The 16,264-nt window shown below is 35.5% G+C and overlaps 2 protein-coding genes across 2 annotated transcripts; one reads left to right on the forward strand and one right to left on the reverse strand.

Moving 5' to 3' along the window:
* Positions 1-682: 682 nt before the first annotated feature.
* On the reverse strand, positions 683-9,170 carry LOC132600756 (ABC transporter A family member 7-like). Its single transcript, XM_060314127.1, has 18 exons — positions 9,013-9,170; positions 6,593-6,971; positions 6,416-6,492; positions 6,167-6,296; positions 5,895-6,014; positions 5,687-5,805; positions 5,163-5,318; positions 4,286-4,448; positions 4,070-4,195; positions 3,837-3,920; positions 3,115-3,470; positions 2,521-2,721; positions 2,315-2,424; positions 2,138-2,222; positions 1,931-2,059; positions 1,721-1,826; positions 1,415-1,503; positions 683-1,255 (listed from the first exon to the last, which is right to left on the reverse strand). Exons 1-18 carry the CDS (start codon positions 9,088-9,090, stop codon positions 959-961), a joined length of 2,805 nt encoding a protein of 934 aa, XP_060170110.1. The 5' UTR covers positions 9,091-9,170; the 3' UTR covers positions 683-958.
* Positions 9,171-9,614: 444 nt separating this feature from the next.
* LOC132600761 (ABC transporter A family member 2-like) lies at positions 9,615-16,004 on the forward strand. The gene is made up of 16 exons (XM_060314135.1): positions 9,615-10,042; positions 10,893-11,124; positions 11,236-11,405; positions 11,634-11,819; positions 11,913-12,008; positions 12,091-12,291; positions 12,409-12,568; positions 12,656-12,873; positions 13,492-13,609; positions 13,684-13,760; positions 13,859-13,948; positions 14,057-14,203; positions 14,305-14,574; positions 14,667-14,747; positions 15,227-15,403; positions 15,504-16,004. Exons 1-16 carry the CDS (start codon positions 9,674-9,676, stop codon positions 15,738-15,740), a joined length of 2,829 nt encoding a protein of 942 aa, XP_060170118.1. The 5' UTR covers positions 9,615-9,673; the 3' UTR covers positions 15,741-16,004.
* The last annotated feature ends 260 nt before the right edge of the window (positions 16,005-16,264 follow it).

Here is a 16,264-nt window from a genome sequence, read left to right on the forward strand (position 1 = left end):
ACCAATTCAAAAGTCTTGCACAAATAACTAGATACATGTATCACAATTCACTAGATACATGTATCATAAACTTTTAAAAGATTTCTTGAAAAACTAAGAGATAATATTGAAATATTAAATGATATTCTTGAAACAATAAAGAACTCCTAGAAAACATAAAAGTCAAAGATAGTATCCTTGTGAATGCATTAATTCCAACATTAATATGCTAATGATAATTAATCCTACATAATTAACGCTACTTAATACTCTCCGGATAATAAAGAGTGTCCATTTAGCCTTGTTTTCTTGGGTCAAAAGTGTGTCCACTTATCAAATCAAGAAATATTTTTCGTTATTTTTTTAGATTTGCCCCTATTAAGTGTTGTGTGAGCAAATTCCAAAACCTATTTAATTAGGGACAGTTTAGTCAAATTACGTAAAAAAAAAATTAGGAGTTAGTATTTTCTTAAAGGATGTACAAATAGTTAAGTGAACACTCTTTTTGATCAGGCGGGGGTATACTTAATCTTATTTTTCTTATAACTTTTTTATTCTTCTTCTTTATTACTAACACTATTTGTTCCCACTTAACACTACTGGATCCAACTTGACGCTACAAATTAGTATATATCATTCATCTTTCATCAGTAGTTCGGAGTGATCAGTGAGCTTAAAATTAAACAAGTTGACTAATTAACACTTTGTTGATACAAAAAACTCTTTCTATTCCACGATCAAAAAACTGGAGATGCACATCACGTGGATATAATAGTACCCACAACCGATGTTGACATCCTTGTACACATTTACAATACAAATAAACGTCACAGATACCCTGTACTTGATGCATCTACATGAACCTAATTACTCCATTTCCTAAGGCAAAAAATACATCAGACACTTATAACAGGATATCACCAAATGGAATCCCTTTCTTTCCTTTTTTCCTTTTCTAATTTGTGTAGCTGCCATATGATCATACTTCATTGAAAGACTGAGCGGTTCGAGCAACCTTGATAAAGACATCCTCTAAAGTTGTATCAGCCATACCCCAAGCATGAACTGTAAATCTACTCTTTGCCTCCTCAACTAGTTGAAATACATCTGCGATTTTCACTTCATGCTTTGGCAACTCAAACTTCTGTGTCCCTGATAAATGGTATACTCTATTGGCGTTTGGGCATAGGCGTCGCACCATGTTCTCCATTTCCACCTCATTGTCAGATGACGTAGTTACCGCAAATACATAAGACCCTCCATATCTTGCCTTCAACTGTTGATAATAAAGTTTGAAAATTATGAGAAAAACATAAAAAAAAACTAGGTAAGTCCAACATTTTTACATTGTCAATTATAATTCCAATTGGCACCACCGCACTACTTCTAATTGAACTATAGAGCATTTCTATATTTTGTAAAAGCTTGAAATTACCTCTGTAGAATTTCCTATGCACTGCAAACTTCCATCAACGAAAATTCCTAAGCGATCACATAAATAATCCGCTTCTTCCATTGAATGGGCTGAAATTATTATCTTTATCAGTAATCATATATCATTTTCATGAAAGAGGAATTAGGCAAAAACTCAAAAACCAATACATGTGGGATTTTTGCTGAAATGTGATTGACGTAGAATGCATCATATTCCACTATAATTACTTTCCAGATGAGATGCAAATAAAAATATCATGTCAAAACAGATAACAAGTAAACTAGAGATGGAAAGTTGATCTTTTACTAGTGAGAATTATTGCTCTGCCTTTCCGTGCATTCTTCACAACAGTCCACAAGGTATTTCTTGAAGCTGGATCAAGTCCAGTACTCGGCTCATCCAGGTAGACAACCTGGTAAATTTTGCATATACACAATTTCTCAATTAAGGAGGAGGAACATGAAGATATCTGTAAATGTATTTTTCACTCCAGGAAATACGACAGGACAAACGTACCTTGGGATTTCCAATAAGTGAAATAGCAACACTTAACCTTCTCTTCATTCCACCACTGTATCTTCCAGCTTGCTTGTCAGCAACGCCCCCGTTAAACAAGTTGAGACTCTTAAGAGAGTCTTCAACTGCCTGTAGTTATTGACAACTTTCGGATGTTAAGATCTGTTTATCAGCCCTCTATCAATTTAGAATGGGACCATCACTTACTTGATGTAAAACCTCTCCTTTAAGATTTTTAAGCCTTCCATAGAAAAGTAGGTGCTCCCTTCCTGTTAATGTATCCCAAAGCAAGCTATAGATGATTTCCAAAGAGGTAGAAGATTAATTAGTACTGTATTTAACTCTATGTCAACTTGACTTTGTAGTGCATCGATCGATTCATACTCATGCTGAGGACATACACCCATGATGGTGTATACTTTGTCCATCTCTGTATTTATATTCAGACCGTCAACAAATGCAGCACCGGAGCTTGGCATTGTGAGCCCAATCATCTGTTAGCAAAACTTTGTTACTAAGAAATGGAAAACAAACAAAAACTAGTTAATGTTGGATAACATATCTGGCAAATTAGATCACAGAGTACTGACCATACTAATAAATGATGTTTTGCCAGCACCGTTGGGGCCAAGCATACCCAAGCATTCCCCTTCAGGCACAGCAAGTGACAGTCCTCTCACTGCATATTTATCGGGGTTTCCATCTTGCCCTGGATAAACCTTTTTCAGGTTGTCAACCACGATGGGATAACCTGCTGTCGACCCTGCTAGCATCTGTTCAACCCTTTCCCTCTGTGAAATTAATGGGAGGAAATGTTGAATTGTGAAACAATAAACATAAAAAAACGTAACAGAGCTATATAAGAGATTGCTGATATTTTTTCATTATGAGATTCAATACTTGCGTCCTAGTAACTACTTATATTCGTAGGAGGTATAAATCAGTCAGTTTTGCTCTGATGTCCACAATTATATTGTTTCAATGGTTTGTGTAGGTCTGCGTACAGTCTATCCGCGTACAGTCTATCCTCCCCAGACCCCACTTGTGGGATCACACTGGGTTGTTGTTGTTGTAATGGTTTGTGTAAGTCTCTTTACTACCAATTTTCCTTCCTATCGTGATGTTAAAGAGAATAGTAAACTTCCTAATGTTTTATCAAAGGAAAGAGTATCAAGTAAACTTACCTCTTGGGCAACATCTTCTTTGTCCATTTCAAGACAAAGCCCAGATTCCTTCTTTTCTAATAAGTTCATAGTGGATACTGTCTGCTTCTTCCGGGAGTTGCGCAAGAAAAATAGGGGACTTTTCCCAGATGAATTGATCTGGTCCAAGTAAAAAGCAACAAGGAGAACCACTGCCCATTCCAGAAACATAATAATTATAGTCTCTTTCATCCCATTACCAGGATCATTCAAATTTTTCCATGTCATGCCACCTTTTTCACCCGTATAACTGCCAGTGCTAGAATATTCCCCAAACTCGAACAATCCACGATAAAGAGAAAATCCAGGATATAGCTCCAACAATATAACCCACCCTTCTGCAATATCACATATCAAAAATCCATGAAAAGAGATTTCGTATTAGAAAGAGCCAAATACTAAATAGCAACTTTATGGGTGTAAACTTCAAAAAAGGTGAAAAATCAAATGTTGTATAAATTAAATCATATTGGAAGCTTTTTTAAAGAGTCTCACCAACCAACTGTAAAACCTCCATCATGTTAATTTTATAATGCCAAACTTCCTAATAAACTGTAAATCCACACAAATAAAATGGTTCAAGAAAATAAGTGATCTTCAATATGGAGGACGACTAGTATGATGCAGGTGGGAGAACAGCGATGCAATGTTACAGCTAGATCACGAAAGTGTTATGCTTGTATCCTTAAATTTCCTCAATTTACCTGATATTGATGTATCCGTAATAAAGCTTGAGAAAAAGAATGCTCCTAAGAGACCACTTGCAAACACCAACATGTAGCCCATGACTGATACGGAAGTGGATGAATTAGTTTAATATCACATGTTATTGACTAAAAAACAAGGGGGAAAAGGCAGATTCATCCTTCTCATGATATATATATTTTTAACATGAAAACCCGTCTTGCAATAGCGACATCTAGTAAAGATATCAGACCTGTGGCTGTCTTGACATCTGAGAAAAATCCAGCCAGCAGAAAAGCAAATGCAATTTGCAAGTTTATGTAGGCGAAGTAGAACACGAACTGGATGCTGTAAGCATTATAACGAAAGAACTTTAAATCTGCAAATGGCGGAGAAGAAAAAAGATAAATTACCAAGCCACTAAATATGAATTTCGTGAAGGAATCAATTTAATAAGCTGCAGCATTACTTAAGACCGAGCCAAACCCCACAAAGCCTAGCATGTAGAGAGATGATATGACAAGAAAATAAGCATAAGTAATAGTCCAATAGGGGCCGTCCTTAAGTCCGTGCATTTTCATCATGATTCGTAGCCTCTGTTGCTTTTCATAAACCAGAGCTACAAAAACAACCTGTAAATAGTTAACCAGAGAATGAACATGAGACACTTAAAAAGGCAGGATAACAATATGACAAATGAAACTTATACCGTCATGCGGAGGCGGATTAAGGATTTAAATTCTATGGGTTCAATCGTATGTTTTTAGTATTGAACCCATTATCCTTTTAAAGTTATTGATTCATATCTACTGTTTATTACTGTTTTATTATTCTTATTTTTAATGTTTATTTCATATGAATGACAAAATGAAACTTAAAGAGGAAAGATAATTCTTACAAGAAAAATACAACATCTCCCACATTTTTGGAAAACCTTAAAGGTTGATAATAGGAGATAGTGACACTATGAAAAGAAGTTGAAGTCAAGGCCAGTTTAATTTTGATTGATTCCTATACATATTTCATGGAGTTTACATTGTAAAGTTTAGGTTGCCTTAAAGAATCAAACTTTTGTAGCTCTTCAGAAAAATAAATTACTTTTTTCCTTGTTCTCGAAATCAGAAACAAACCGCTAGTCAGCAGAACAACTTAAATTCACCGGGTATGATTGAATATGATGAAGTACTTATCCTCATGAGAAGAGGTCCACAGTACTAAAAGAGGCAACTTTAGATATTCTACTATAGTTGTTTAGAGAACAGATATCAGAGTTAATCAGAACAAATGGTATTAATAAAACTAATTACACTGCTGTACGTAAAATCAGTACTTGTTAATTTACTCACTGGAAAAAGCTGTAGAATCACCCATGAAAACATTACCGGTCCCATCGGACCGACCTCCGGGATCTTCATACTTCCGTGCTTGGGCATTTCTTTGACAGATCCAAACACAATATTAGTATCTGGTCCAAGCAAATATTGAAGGAAGGCATTCGATACCTGTACAAACACATAGTTTCTTTAACTATAAAAATCATTTCATTTCCTTGGTTAATACTCATCAATGTGGTAACAAACTATTCTTCCCTAAACTTACCATTTTAAGCGAGGAAGAAAATCAAACTAATATTTCTAAGCCTTGAAAGAATAAGATAAAATTTATAAGATTCTCCAATACATTTTGAAACCATCCCGATATTTCTATATCTAGTGAACGCAGTCATGAAGTATGAGAAAAAAAAAAGGAGTTCGTTTCCTCTGGGAAAGCACACTAATGATTAATCCGATCATGTGGATACAAATTTGACAATTGTTGATAAGGAGAGGAACAACATGTAGGAGAAGGTGGCAAAGAGTAAATGATTTACCAGGTTCACCATAGTAGGCACCCGTGTATATGTTGGACTTGGTTGAGAATCCCTATCGGTACCGTTATACCAAATACTCACATTGAACCTACTTCGATCTGTATTTAATAAATCATATGCTGCAAAAATAAGGAGATCATACAACTTGTTAAGAAAAAGATTGATATTTACATGATACTAAAATAGCATGTTATGCAAAGCAGACAACCTGCTACTATCTCGTTTATCTTTTTCGCCGGATTCCCCTTCTTGTAACCTTTATACAGCTCTTCATTGATCTCAGAAGGATTATTACGCCATAAGGGTAAGCCTTCACGACATTTTATATCTGCAGTAGAACATTAGGAAAACTCAGAGCCACTTATAAATTAAACCAACTTCCGTTTTCAAACTTTTTGCCAGCTTGTGTCTCGTGCTAAAAAATCTAACATAAACTAGATTAGGGTGTTGCCAGATAGAAGTAACGAGCACAAATTGTACCAATTTCACTGAAATTTTCAACCGGCACTCTATACTTGAAGTTCGGAGGACACTGAGATTGAACAGTATACAACGTCTGAAAGTAAGCAGGGTCAAGAAAATTTGTATGCTCAGGTTTAACCGTTGAACCCTGAAAGATTTCATAGGTAGTTCACTATCAAACAGGGTCCATGATATATAGCAGTGAATCTCAAGGAAAGCACAAAAAAAAAAAAAAAGGGAGGGGGGGGGGGGGGGGGGGGGACTCACAGTGATTAAGCTGGAGTACTCGACATCATCACTATCATCTAGATGTGATTCATTTCTGAGCAAGTTCTCACTGATACCTATGGAGTTCCATATCAATTGGAAATACATTAGAAGCCTTCTTTAGAAAACTAGTCTTATTTGCATATGGTATGTAGAATCACAGAAGATAAAGCATACTTTTTCCAAGAGTCTGATCAGTTCCAGTCAGAAGTACAATAGCTGGACAAGATTTAGACATTTTGCACGACTCATTAGGCAAGTCTGCATATGTAATATAATCAGTTCGTACAGCACTATATTCAGGATCTGGTATCTGTAAAATGGGTTGCCATTCGTATGGATCTTTAACTTCACAAAGGTCTGCTTGTGCCGGAGATGAGTATTCCAGACCACATTTATCTTCACATTTTCCGGTACCATTAGTGTCAATACATTTGCAGCCGCATTTAGATTGTTTTTGCATCATCGCGCCAGTAAGAATTTCAATGGTCCTTAAGAAAAGAAGGAGAAAAATAGGGACCGAGATAAGGCGACAATTTGCCTTGGCATTTCGTTTCTGTAACAAATTGAAAACAAACCAATCAGAATACCATTCAGTCTGGAAGGAAAATATGATACTGATTTTAATAACGATAAATTTCATGAATGGTCACTTAACTATCACTTTTTTTCACCAAAGTCACTTAATTATATTTTCTAATTGAAAAGTCACATAGCTAACATTTTTTTTCATCAAAGTCATTTAATTATGTTTTCTAACACAAAAGTCATATAACTATCATTTTTTTTTCCACTAAAGTCACTAAACTATATTTTCTAACACAAAAGTCACGGTCCTACTAAAGGATTCAACTTCCGATGGGTCATTCTTTTGTTTTTAATAATTGATACAAACTCAATTAAAAAGAATCGATCCGGTGCAAAACTGATGCAAATATTAAAATATTAACGAAACAAAACTAATCCTTCACCAAATAGGCAATCCTTCTCTCCAGGGGCTCTCAAGCCAAAAACATGTGAATTTTATTGGCCATTTTTTCCAATATATACTGAAAAGTGTTACATATTGTTGGATAGTAGGAAATTGAATTATACGGAGTAATAGTTATTACTATTTGCATCGATAGCAATAATCTTGTGATAATTCTTTTTTTTTTCAAATTTATTCACTCTTTTGGTATTTTAATAGCTCCATATAAGTTTTGAACCAGGTCAATTCTTTTTAATTGAGTTTGTATCTATTAGATAAAAAATAAAAAAGAACATAAAAATATTACCCATCGAAAGTTGAAATTTTCAGTAGGTGTGACTTTTGTGTTAGAAAATATAGTTAAGTGATTTTGGTAAAAAAAAAAAAGTAATAGTTAAGTGACTTTGGTTAAAAGGAGTGATAGTTAAGTGACATTCATGACTTGAGATTAGTAGCTTCGTTAGATTGCCATAAATCCATCAGATTTACTATAGAAAGTTAAAATTATATTTTTAGCGAAGCCATCACGTTCACTTGACCAAGGTGGCTACTAGTATCAGGAGCAGAGCCAGCCCAGAAGGGTGTGGGTTTGGCCGCACCCAGTAGCTTTTGTCCGAACTATATATTTGTATTAAAAGTTTTGTTAAATATGTACAAATTATTAATTAAGAATCCAGTAACTTTAAAGAATTAGAACTCCGAACCCACAAACATCGACTCCTAAGGAGCTCCGTCTCTGGCTAGTATCATCCTCAACAGAACGTACAAATAGAACGACGTAATTCCAAACCATTGTTTCGTTTTCGTCAATGATCAATCTCTAGTATACATTCAGATCCAGTCTCCCCTTCCTGACAGTATTACATGTTCCACATTGTTTATCCCGAGTTACTTCACCTATTGTCAAAGCTGGATTATCAGGTTCTTTAATCTTTTTAACATGGGGCATCTCGAGCACCTTCTCTCAAATAACAAAAATAAATAAGAAAGAAAAAGAAAAAAAAAATCAACTCCTTTTCTATTGATTCATCAAAAACAATTCTTAAATGAGGCCATGGATGAATTGAAAAAAAAAATCCTTATTGGTTCTACCTCCTATTTTTATGAAGAGAATGACTGTTTTTCGTGAAGGATTTTAAAAAAAGATCCTGATCTCCTACAAAGAGAGGAATGATTTGGAAGATCCAATACCAAAAATAGTGGTATTAATTGTGTTAGACATTTTCTAAGGATGTATAATGATTGTGTTGAGTTCTTATCGAGCTTTAAAAGGAGTTTATAATATTTCAGTATTACTCCACCCACTGCCTTAAATTTCAGGTCACACCCCGTACCCCACACTATTAAGAAACATTTCACGCACGGGTAAGCCATTAATTTTTGTATCACAGAGAGCAAACCTTGCACATACAAAGCCAAAAGAAAAAGAAAAATTGTTTCTATAATAGAGTGCAAGACTTGCAACTAGAAAGGGAAAAAATGAAATTGTTATTCGAACCGAGATCACGAGTTCGAGCGTGAAAATAACGTCCTACAAAAATGCAGGATAAGGTTGCGTATGATAGACTCTTGTGGTACGGCCCTTCTCCAAACCCTACGCATAACGAGAGCTTAGGAAAAAATGTACCTGATACGTCAAATTCTTCCTAAGCAAAGCATCGGCTTGAGTCCCGTAACTCGCTGGAGCTGTCACCGAGTCTGCCATTGAACGACCTCTGTTTCAGCCCCAGTAAAATAGAATAACAATTTTTTTTTTTTTAAACTTAGTACAAATGAGTTCGTTAGGAAGAATAACTAACTCTTAAATAGGGGTTGTTTCAGGGTAACAGTGAACAGCCCTTTCTTTCGGCTTTAAATCTGGCTGTAAGTTAATCTCTTTAAAATGACTAAACTACCCTTTGCACGGTTAATTAACTACTCAAATGTTTAGAGTCAAAAACCACAGAAAATTAGTCCTTTTTTAAAAAAGGAAAATATTAGTCAACAAGAAGCAAAGGGCAAAACGGTAGTTCAACATATATATCTCTGTCACCCAAAGCAAGTTAAGGTAAGAAAAATTTAAAATAAAAATTCATGGTGCGATACAGAACAGTTAAAAAGTACGGTGTAACGAACAAAACATCTTTGAACGTTAAAACATCCTTATTTCCATGCACATAACTCGGTTAGTCACTAGTTCATATCAGTACTTTTTATTTATTTAATAGAAAGGCAGTTATTCCAGTTAAAGAATAGTGAAAACAAAAAGAACGTTAGAATTTGAAGAGGGGAAGAAGAGAGAAGAGCAAATGGAATTGCAGGGGGGATTCCCTCTGCTAGTGCAACAATACAAAGCATTATTCAAGAAAAATGTGTTACTTGCATGGCGTAACAAGCCCGCCACATTCCTACAGCTCTTCTCGTCTTTCTTCTTTATCTTCCTTCTCTTTTGCATTAGAACAGCTAACGAATCGCGCAAGTCTGCTTCCACCTTTGCCAAGGAATTGCACGATCCACAGACGATGGGGGGCCCACCAATCCCGCCCTGCGAGGACAAGTTTTTCATTAAGACTCCCTGCTATGATTTCATTTGGAGTGGCAAAGATAGTAAAACTATCGGGGATATTGTTAGGAAAATTATGGCAAATAATCCTGGTAGGCCTATTCCTCCCAACAAGGTATGGCAACTACCTTCTATTGTCAGTGGTGCCTACGGCTAGTTTTTTTATTAAGTAATAAATAACGAGAAAACTAGGTCTTACCTTACTAATCCTAATGAGATAAAGAATCTCTACTAATTAACAAGCACGGAGAAAATAAGAGCTAGAGAAAATTAGATATATTCTATGATTTTCATAGATTTTATAATATCTACTTCTCCCTCCATCCCAATATAAATGGCTTAGTTTGACTGGCACAAAATATATGGAATAAAAAGAGATTTTTTTAATCTTGTGGTTAAAGATTTGTGTAATGTACTAAAATGTCTTTGAATCTTGTGGTTTTAAACTTGTCATTGAGGATGTTTGAATTGTCACTTACTAAATACAGAAAGAGATACTCTTTTTTGGACAAACTAAAAAGAAAAGTAAGACATTCAAATTGGGATGGAAGGAGTATGTTTTAATGATTTAACTCATATAAAGAATTTTTACATTATACAAACAGGTTATTACTTTATTTTTAAGGCTATTGATCAGGATTATTATCGACAATTACATGTTGTTATCGGTCATCTAAAATATATCACACTGTCTGAGCACATATGTTAAATTCAACAAAATGTGTTACATTCACAGCTGCATTTGCTCTTATTCCTGTACCTAAATGAAATGATTAATGTGAAAGAGAAAGCCACAATGACGGTGTATTAGGACCCATGTAGTTATCAAGTTAATACAGAGAAAGATAGATCACATTGTCTACTGCAATTTTTGCGCGTATATCCTTTTTTTTATTATTATCAACTGTGCCATGATTCCTTCGATTTGATGCATTGACAGTTAAAACTTGTGTTTGTTGTACCAGGTTCTAGCATTCAACACCAAAAAGGATGTGAATAAATGGCTTTTTGATAATCCTGTGCGTTGTCCTGCAGCTGTGCACTTTAAAATACTGAATGGGAATAAAATTGGTTATAGTCTTCAGACAAACTCCACAGCCGTTGTGAAACGAGGACAAGAAGAAGATCCAACTTTTAAATTCCAAATCCCACTTCAATTAGCAGCAGAGCGCGAAATCGCGAGGAGTCTGATTGGAGGTACATACCTCTTGTTATGATCCATTTACTAGATAATGATGGTTAAAAAGAATTTGTTCTTTTCTTAAGCACACCTTTGTTCTGTGTTTTAACTTTTAAATACATTTTCAGATCCAAATTTCCCCTGGGATGTCAGCTTTAAGGAATATCCACATCCTCCTGGTGATACATTTAATGAAGAGGCTTTAACAACAATAATTTTTTTCTTGGCAGTTGCTATATTTGGTTTTGTCTTCCAAATCAGTGCTTTAATCACTGAAAAAGAACTCAAGCTTCGGCAGGTATCTCCTTTGCCATTTTGATAAGATCGAAGGATCCAAAATGTAAACTTGATAGGTTCAACCTTTATGATTGGCCGACTGAAATTATTTTATTGTTTATAAGGTAAATAGTTTTGTTAATGTTGCCAAAAGATAGAGGAACATAAACCTAGGGTTGAGTTGAACCAACTTGTCCTCCTCTGGCTAGCTTCATTGGTTCATTTTCTAAATGCCATATTTGCCTTGCAGGCAATGACTATGATGGGTCTTTTTGATACTGCCTATTGGTTGTCCTGGGTCACCTGGGAAGCACTCCTCTCATTTTTCTCTTCTGTGCTCACTGTGATCTTTGGAATGATGTTTCAATTTGATTTTTTCTTGCGCAATAACGTAATAGTCGTGTTCCTTCTGTTTTTCCTCTTCCAACTTACTATGGTATATCTCAATCATCCCTTCTAAACTTTTTACCATATACACAGTTTTGGTAATGCGAAACTTTTTTGATAAATGTTCTGTTCCTTTTGCAAGGTTTCCTTTGCATATTGGCTGTCTGCTTTCACTACCAAAGCAGCTTCAGCGACAACTCTGGCTTTCGTCATCTTTATTGTTGGTTTCATTACTATGGTAAGTCCGTCCTTAACTTGAAATGTTTTATTGTTTATTACTCATCTGGGGATTAACATATTCGTCATGTTCCATTTTTCAGGTCATTTCAAATCTTGGATTTCCCTACAGCCCTCAGTTTAAAGCTGACTATAGGACTTTATGGTCACTGTTCCCGCCAAATCTTCTTACTATAGGTCTTCAGTTACTTACTAAAGCAACTGAAAGTCCTAAAGATCCTGGTATTAACTGGAGTAATGTGGCAAAGTGTTTACCTAAAGAACCAGGCTGTGTAGTTACCATGGTAAATAAAAATCCCTATCGACACCAAATTACTCTGAGAGCATACGGTCTTTTCAGATTCCAGTCACGTGTTTTATTTTTTCTACCAACTAATTATATATTCCCCTTCTGTTAACAGCAAGATGTGTATATACTGCATGTGAAAACGTTTTTTTTCTGGTTCGTTCTGGCTATATACTTTGACAACATAATTCCAAATATCTCTGGTGTGAGAAAATCAAAATTCTACTTCCTATATCCTGGGTACTGGACTGGAAATGGTGGAAGTAGGGTAAAAGGTAAACACAATACATCCCACTTTACTACACTAGTCTAGTCTTCTGTAAGCTGTAAAAATCTAATTATTCTCTTCCTTTTTATGTTAGAGGGAGGAAATAATAGCTGCTGTTCAGGTTCATTGCCACGGTTGGAACCTATTACACCAGATGACGAAGATGTTCTTAAAGAAGAAACCACCGTTAAACAGCAAGCTACGGAAGGTGGATCTTCCAACATTGCAGTTCAAATACGCGGTCTTGTTAAGACATATCCTGGAAAGTCAAAAGGTTGCTGCAAAAGGAGTCCTCCTTTCCATAGTGTCAAGGTACTTTATCTATGGTCCTAGTAGTAGCTATGTTGATGGTGCAATTGTGATCCATCATTAGAAAAAAAATAGGAGAAAAAATTACAGTATTTCTGATCCATTGAGCATGGAATCTGCCACTTTGACAGTTAGTCATCTCAAAATTTTGAAGCTTTTCATTTCCGTGGCAACCTTTTCTGGCGTTATTGGGAGTATTTTATCAATCAGCAGGCCCATGTGTGCCATAAAGGAATACAAATGATGACTTGGTGGAAAATGAGAAGTCCAAATTGCAAATAGGGACGGATCTGAGAGGCTCGGTTACGGGTTCACGTGAACCCAGTAACCCCAGTAGTTATTAAGAAATCTACTAAATAACTATAAATATGATTGTATCCCAATTATAGTTTGTAGTATTTACCTGAGGTTGTTGCAGAAACTCATAAACTTTAAGTTCTGGACCCCTCTGAATTTCCAAACAAGTATTATAGCAGGAACGTCTTTACTCTTTGTTTAACCATCCAAACTTTCACGCAATCTGCATCTTGCTGTTTAGAGTCCCTCTCTTTCTAACGACCATTATTTCAGCAATAGCGAGCTGAAAGTTATGGCCTCACATTTCTTAAATGATGATCGTAGGGCTTATGGTTGAACGTTGAAAAGGATCAGTTACTTTGTATGCTTGGGCCCAATGGAGCTGGGAAAACTACTACTATAAGTTGTTTGACTGGGATTAACCCTGTTACTGCAGGAGATGGTAATAGCTTTGATCACTCACATTTTTACGTTCATTAAAGTTGCACATGTGTAACATGAAGCATTTTTCAACAGCATCTGTATATGATCAGTCCATACGAAGCTCTATGGGCATGACAAACATTCGAAGGATGATGGGAGTTTGCCCCCAGGTAACAATTTTTTGTGTGTGATCTTCTCTTTTCAAGTCTTCAATGGAACCAGCTGATAGCATGCTTTGTAAAAATTGATTCATTTTTTCGTTTTATAGTTTGATATTCTTTGGGATGCATTATCTGGTGAAGAGCACCTTCAGCTTTTTGCCAACATTAAAGGTCTACCCCCTGCTGAAATAGACACGGTATTGCACAAAAGCCTAAAACTATATCGATCCTTCTATACCTTTATATAGATTCTATGAATTAGCTGTTCTAAAAATAATCAAATTTCATTCTTCAATCAAAAACAGGTGGTAGCACAACTATTATCCCAGTCAAAAATCACAAAGGTGGCAGCCAAGATGAGATCTTCTAGTTACAGTGGAGGAATGAAACGAAGACTTAGTGTTGCTGCAGCTCTTATTGGAGATCCAAAGTTGGTTATTTTGGACGAACCGGTAGGTGCTGGTAGTTAAAATTCTTCCATATGATGTTTTATGAACTTTTATGCTAAAAATAGTTCTGTTTCCAACATTTTCATTCCCTAATATCTTCATAGACTACTGGTATGGATCCGATAACTCGAAGGCATGTTTGGGACATAATTGAGAATGCGAAAAAAGGGCGTGCCATTATCTTGACAACCCATTCAATGGAAGAAGCTGATGTCTTAAGCGACCGCATTGCTATCATGGCAAAGGGAAGGCTTCGTTGCATCGGAACTTCAATAAGGTTGAAATCAAGATTTGGAACTGGTTTCATTGCTAATGTGGGATTTTCTAGTGAAACATCATCTCAACCTGAAGCTGTGAAACAGTTCTTTAGAAGAGTATGTCAAAAGCTACTTCTTTTACTTTTTTTTTTTCTTTCAATTTTCTCTCTTTAAGGACTGCTAATTCTGATATATAACTATGTTGACAGCGCTTAGATGTGGTGCCTAAAGAAGAAAGCAAGTCCTTCCTAACCTATGTTATTCCTCATGACAAGGAGAGTCTGTTGACGGTAATATCTAGAATAACTCAAGGGATTTAATTTATAGTCGTTTTGTTACTGGGATTAGTAATGTTGTGATTAGTTATTCTAGGATTAGTAATGTTGGGATTAGTTATTCTGGCATTGACCATTTGTTTCTTTTTGAATTAAAAATAACATGCAATGCATACTACCAAATAATACTGAATAGGGTGTATAAGAGTAGTACGGATATTGTTGATCCCATGGTTTACTATGTATAACGATAGTACTGAATAGGGTGTATAAGTAATAATGGTAAATATATTATATTTACTGACTTAAAATTGCAACCAAGCATTATGCTAAAAAACACCAGCATTATTCTACCTAATACACCCTACCAAATTCATATCTTAAAGTGTAATACATTATAGTTTATGCTTTTTTATGTGGACTGGATAAGCACACAGATTAGGATTTGAAGCTTGTCACATTCCATTTGATGATTGGCTTTTCACACCTACCAGGAATTCTTTGCTGAGCTTCAAGCTAGAGAAAGTGAATTTGGTATAAAAGACATCCAGCTAGGTCTTACAACTCTTGAAGAAGTTTTCATGAACATAGCTAGGCAGGCAGAACTGGAAACTGCAATAGCTGAAGGAAAATTTACAACTCTTACATTGAGCTCAGGGATCTCTCTTGAAGTAAGTCAATTATCAGAATCTTTGTTTATATTCCACAGTGGGAAATTTTCCAATCTATATTCATGGTGAATAAGTAACCTTTTTTTAAATATATATTCAGGTACCTGCAGGATCAAGATTTGTGGGAATTCCAGGAACAAAATCTCCACAGAATCCTGGAGGAATTATGGTGGAAGTATATTGGGAGCCAGATGAATCTGGTAGTCTTTGTATTTCTGGCCACTCAGATGAAATGCCAATACCACCTCATATTCAACTAAGTGATCCTCCAAACACCAAATCAGCTAAAAAACGGGGAATTGTAATCGACCCTGCAGAACTCAAAAAGGAGTCATAACAAAGTATTACTAGGAAATATAGGGACTGAGGTACATAAACTCAGATAAAGTAAGAGATCACAAGGGTCTACTGTGTATAGTCTTATACTATCAGTCTGAATTTACCATAAGCCACTACCGCTTCAAAGGTGAAACTCTAGGTCTTAGTTAACTTGACGAACTATTTTCGATAGGAGTTCAAAGGTTTTGCATATCGATATCATTTAAGTGTATAGGACCATATGTAATTAACATGTAAATGTTGTGATTTTCTTGTATCACAAGTAATTCTCCTTTATAGAATCAATTTTGGGTAAGGAATCAGTCTACTACAATATCATAGTGATATTCAATTTTAATAAGTTGCACTCCCGTATATCAATTTTCTCTGTCAAGAATATAGCACTTAGCAAATTGGTTACGAGTTTGAATCGCGTTCTGTAGCTTAATGATGGTAAGCATTGAAGTATATGGTAACTAATTCCAATTCCGGAGGAAGCAATTATGGTAGGTCAAAAGCGTTGTGATCAAAATTACCAGGTGT

The sequence above is a fragment of the Lycium barbarum genome, chromosome 1 (genome assembly GCF_019175385.1).
Source record: "Lycium barbarum isolate Lr01 chromosome 1, ASM1917538v2, whole genome shotgun sequence".
Taxonomy (NCBI): domain Eukaryota; kingdom Viridiplantae; phylum Streptophyta; class Magnoliopsida; order Solanales; family Solanaceae; genus Lycium; species Lycium barbarum.

Bases quoted from the DNA above. Each gene is read 5' to 3' on its own strand.
- LOC132600756 (XM_060314127.1), bottom strand. From the start codon at position 9,090: ATGGCAGACTCGGTGACAGCTCCAGCGAGTTACGGGACTCAAGCCGAT. The intron at 6,972-9,012 runs GTACATTTTTTC...AATTTGTTACAG, and splicing joins GGAAGAATTTGACGTATCAG to AAACGAAATGCCAAGGCAAA. The intron at 2,223-2,314 runs GTATGAATCGAT...AATCATCTATAG, and splicing joins GGTGTATGTCCTCAGCATGA to CTTGCTTTGGGATACATTAA.
- LOC132600761 (XM_060314135.1), top strand. From the start codon at position 9,674: ATGGAATTGCAGGGGGGATTCCCTCTGCTAGTGCAACAATACAAAGCA. The intron at 11,125-11,235 runs GTACATACCTCT...ATACATTTTCAG, and splicing joins CGCGAGGAGTCTGATTGGAG to ATCCAAATTTCCCCTGGGAT. The intron at 13,949-14,056 runs GTATTGCACAAA...AATCAAAAACAG, and splicing joins CCCCTGCTGAAATAGACACG to GTGGTAGCACAACTATTATC.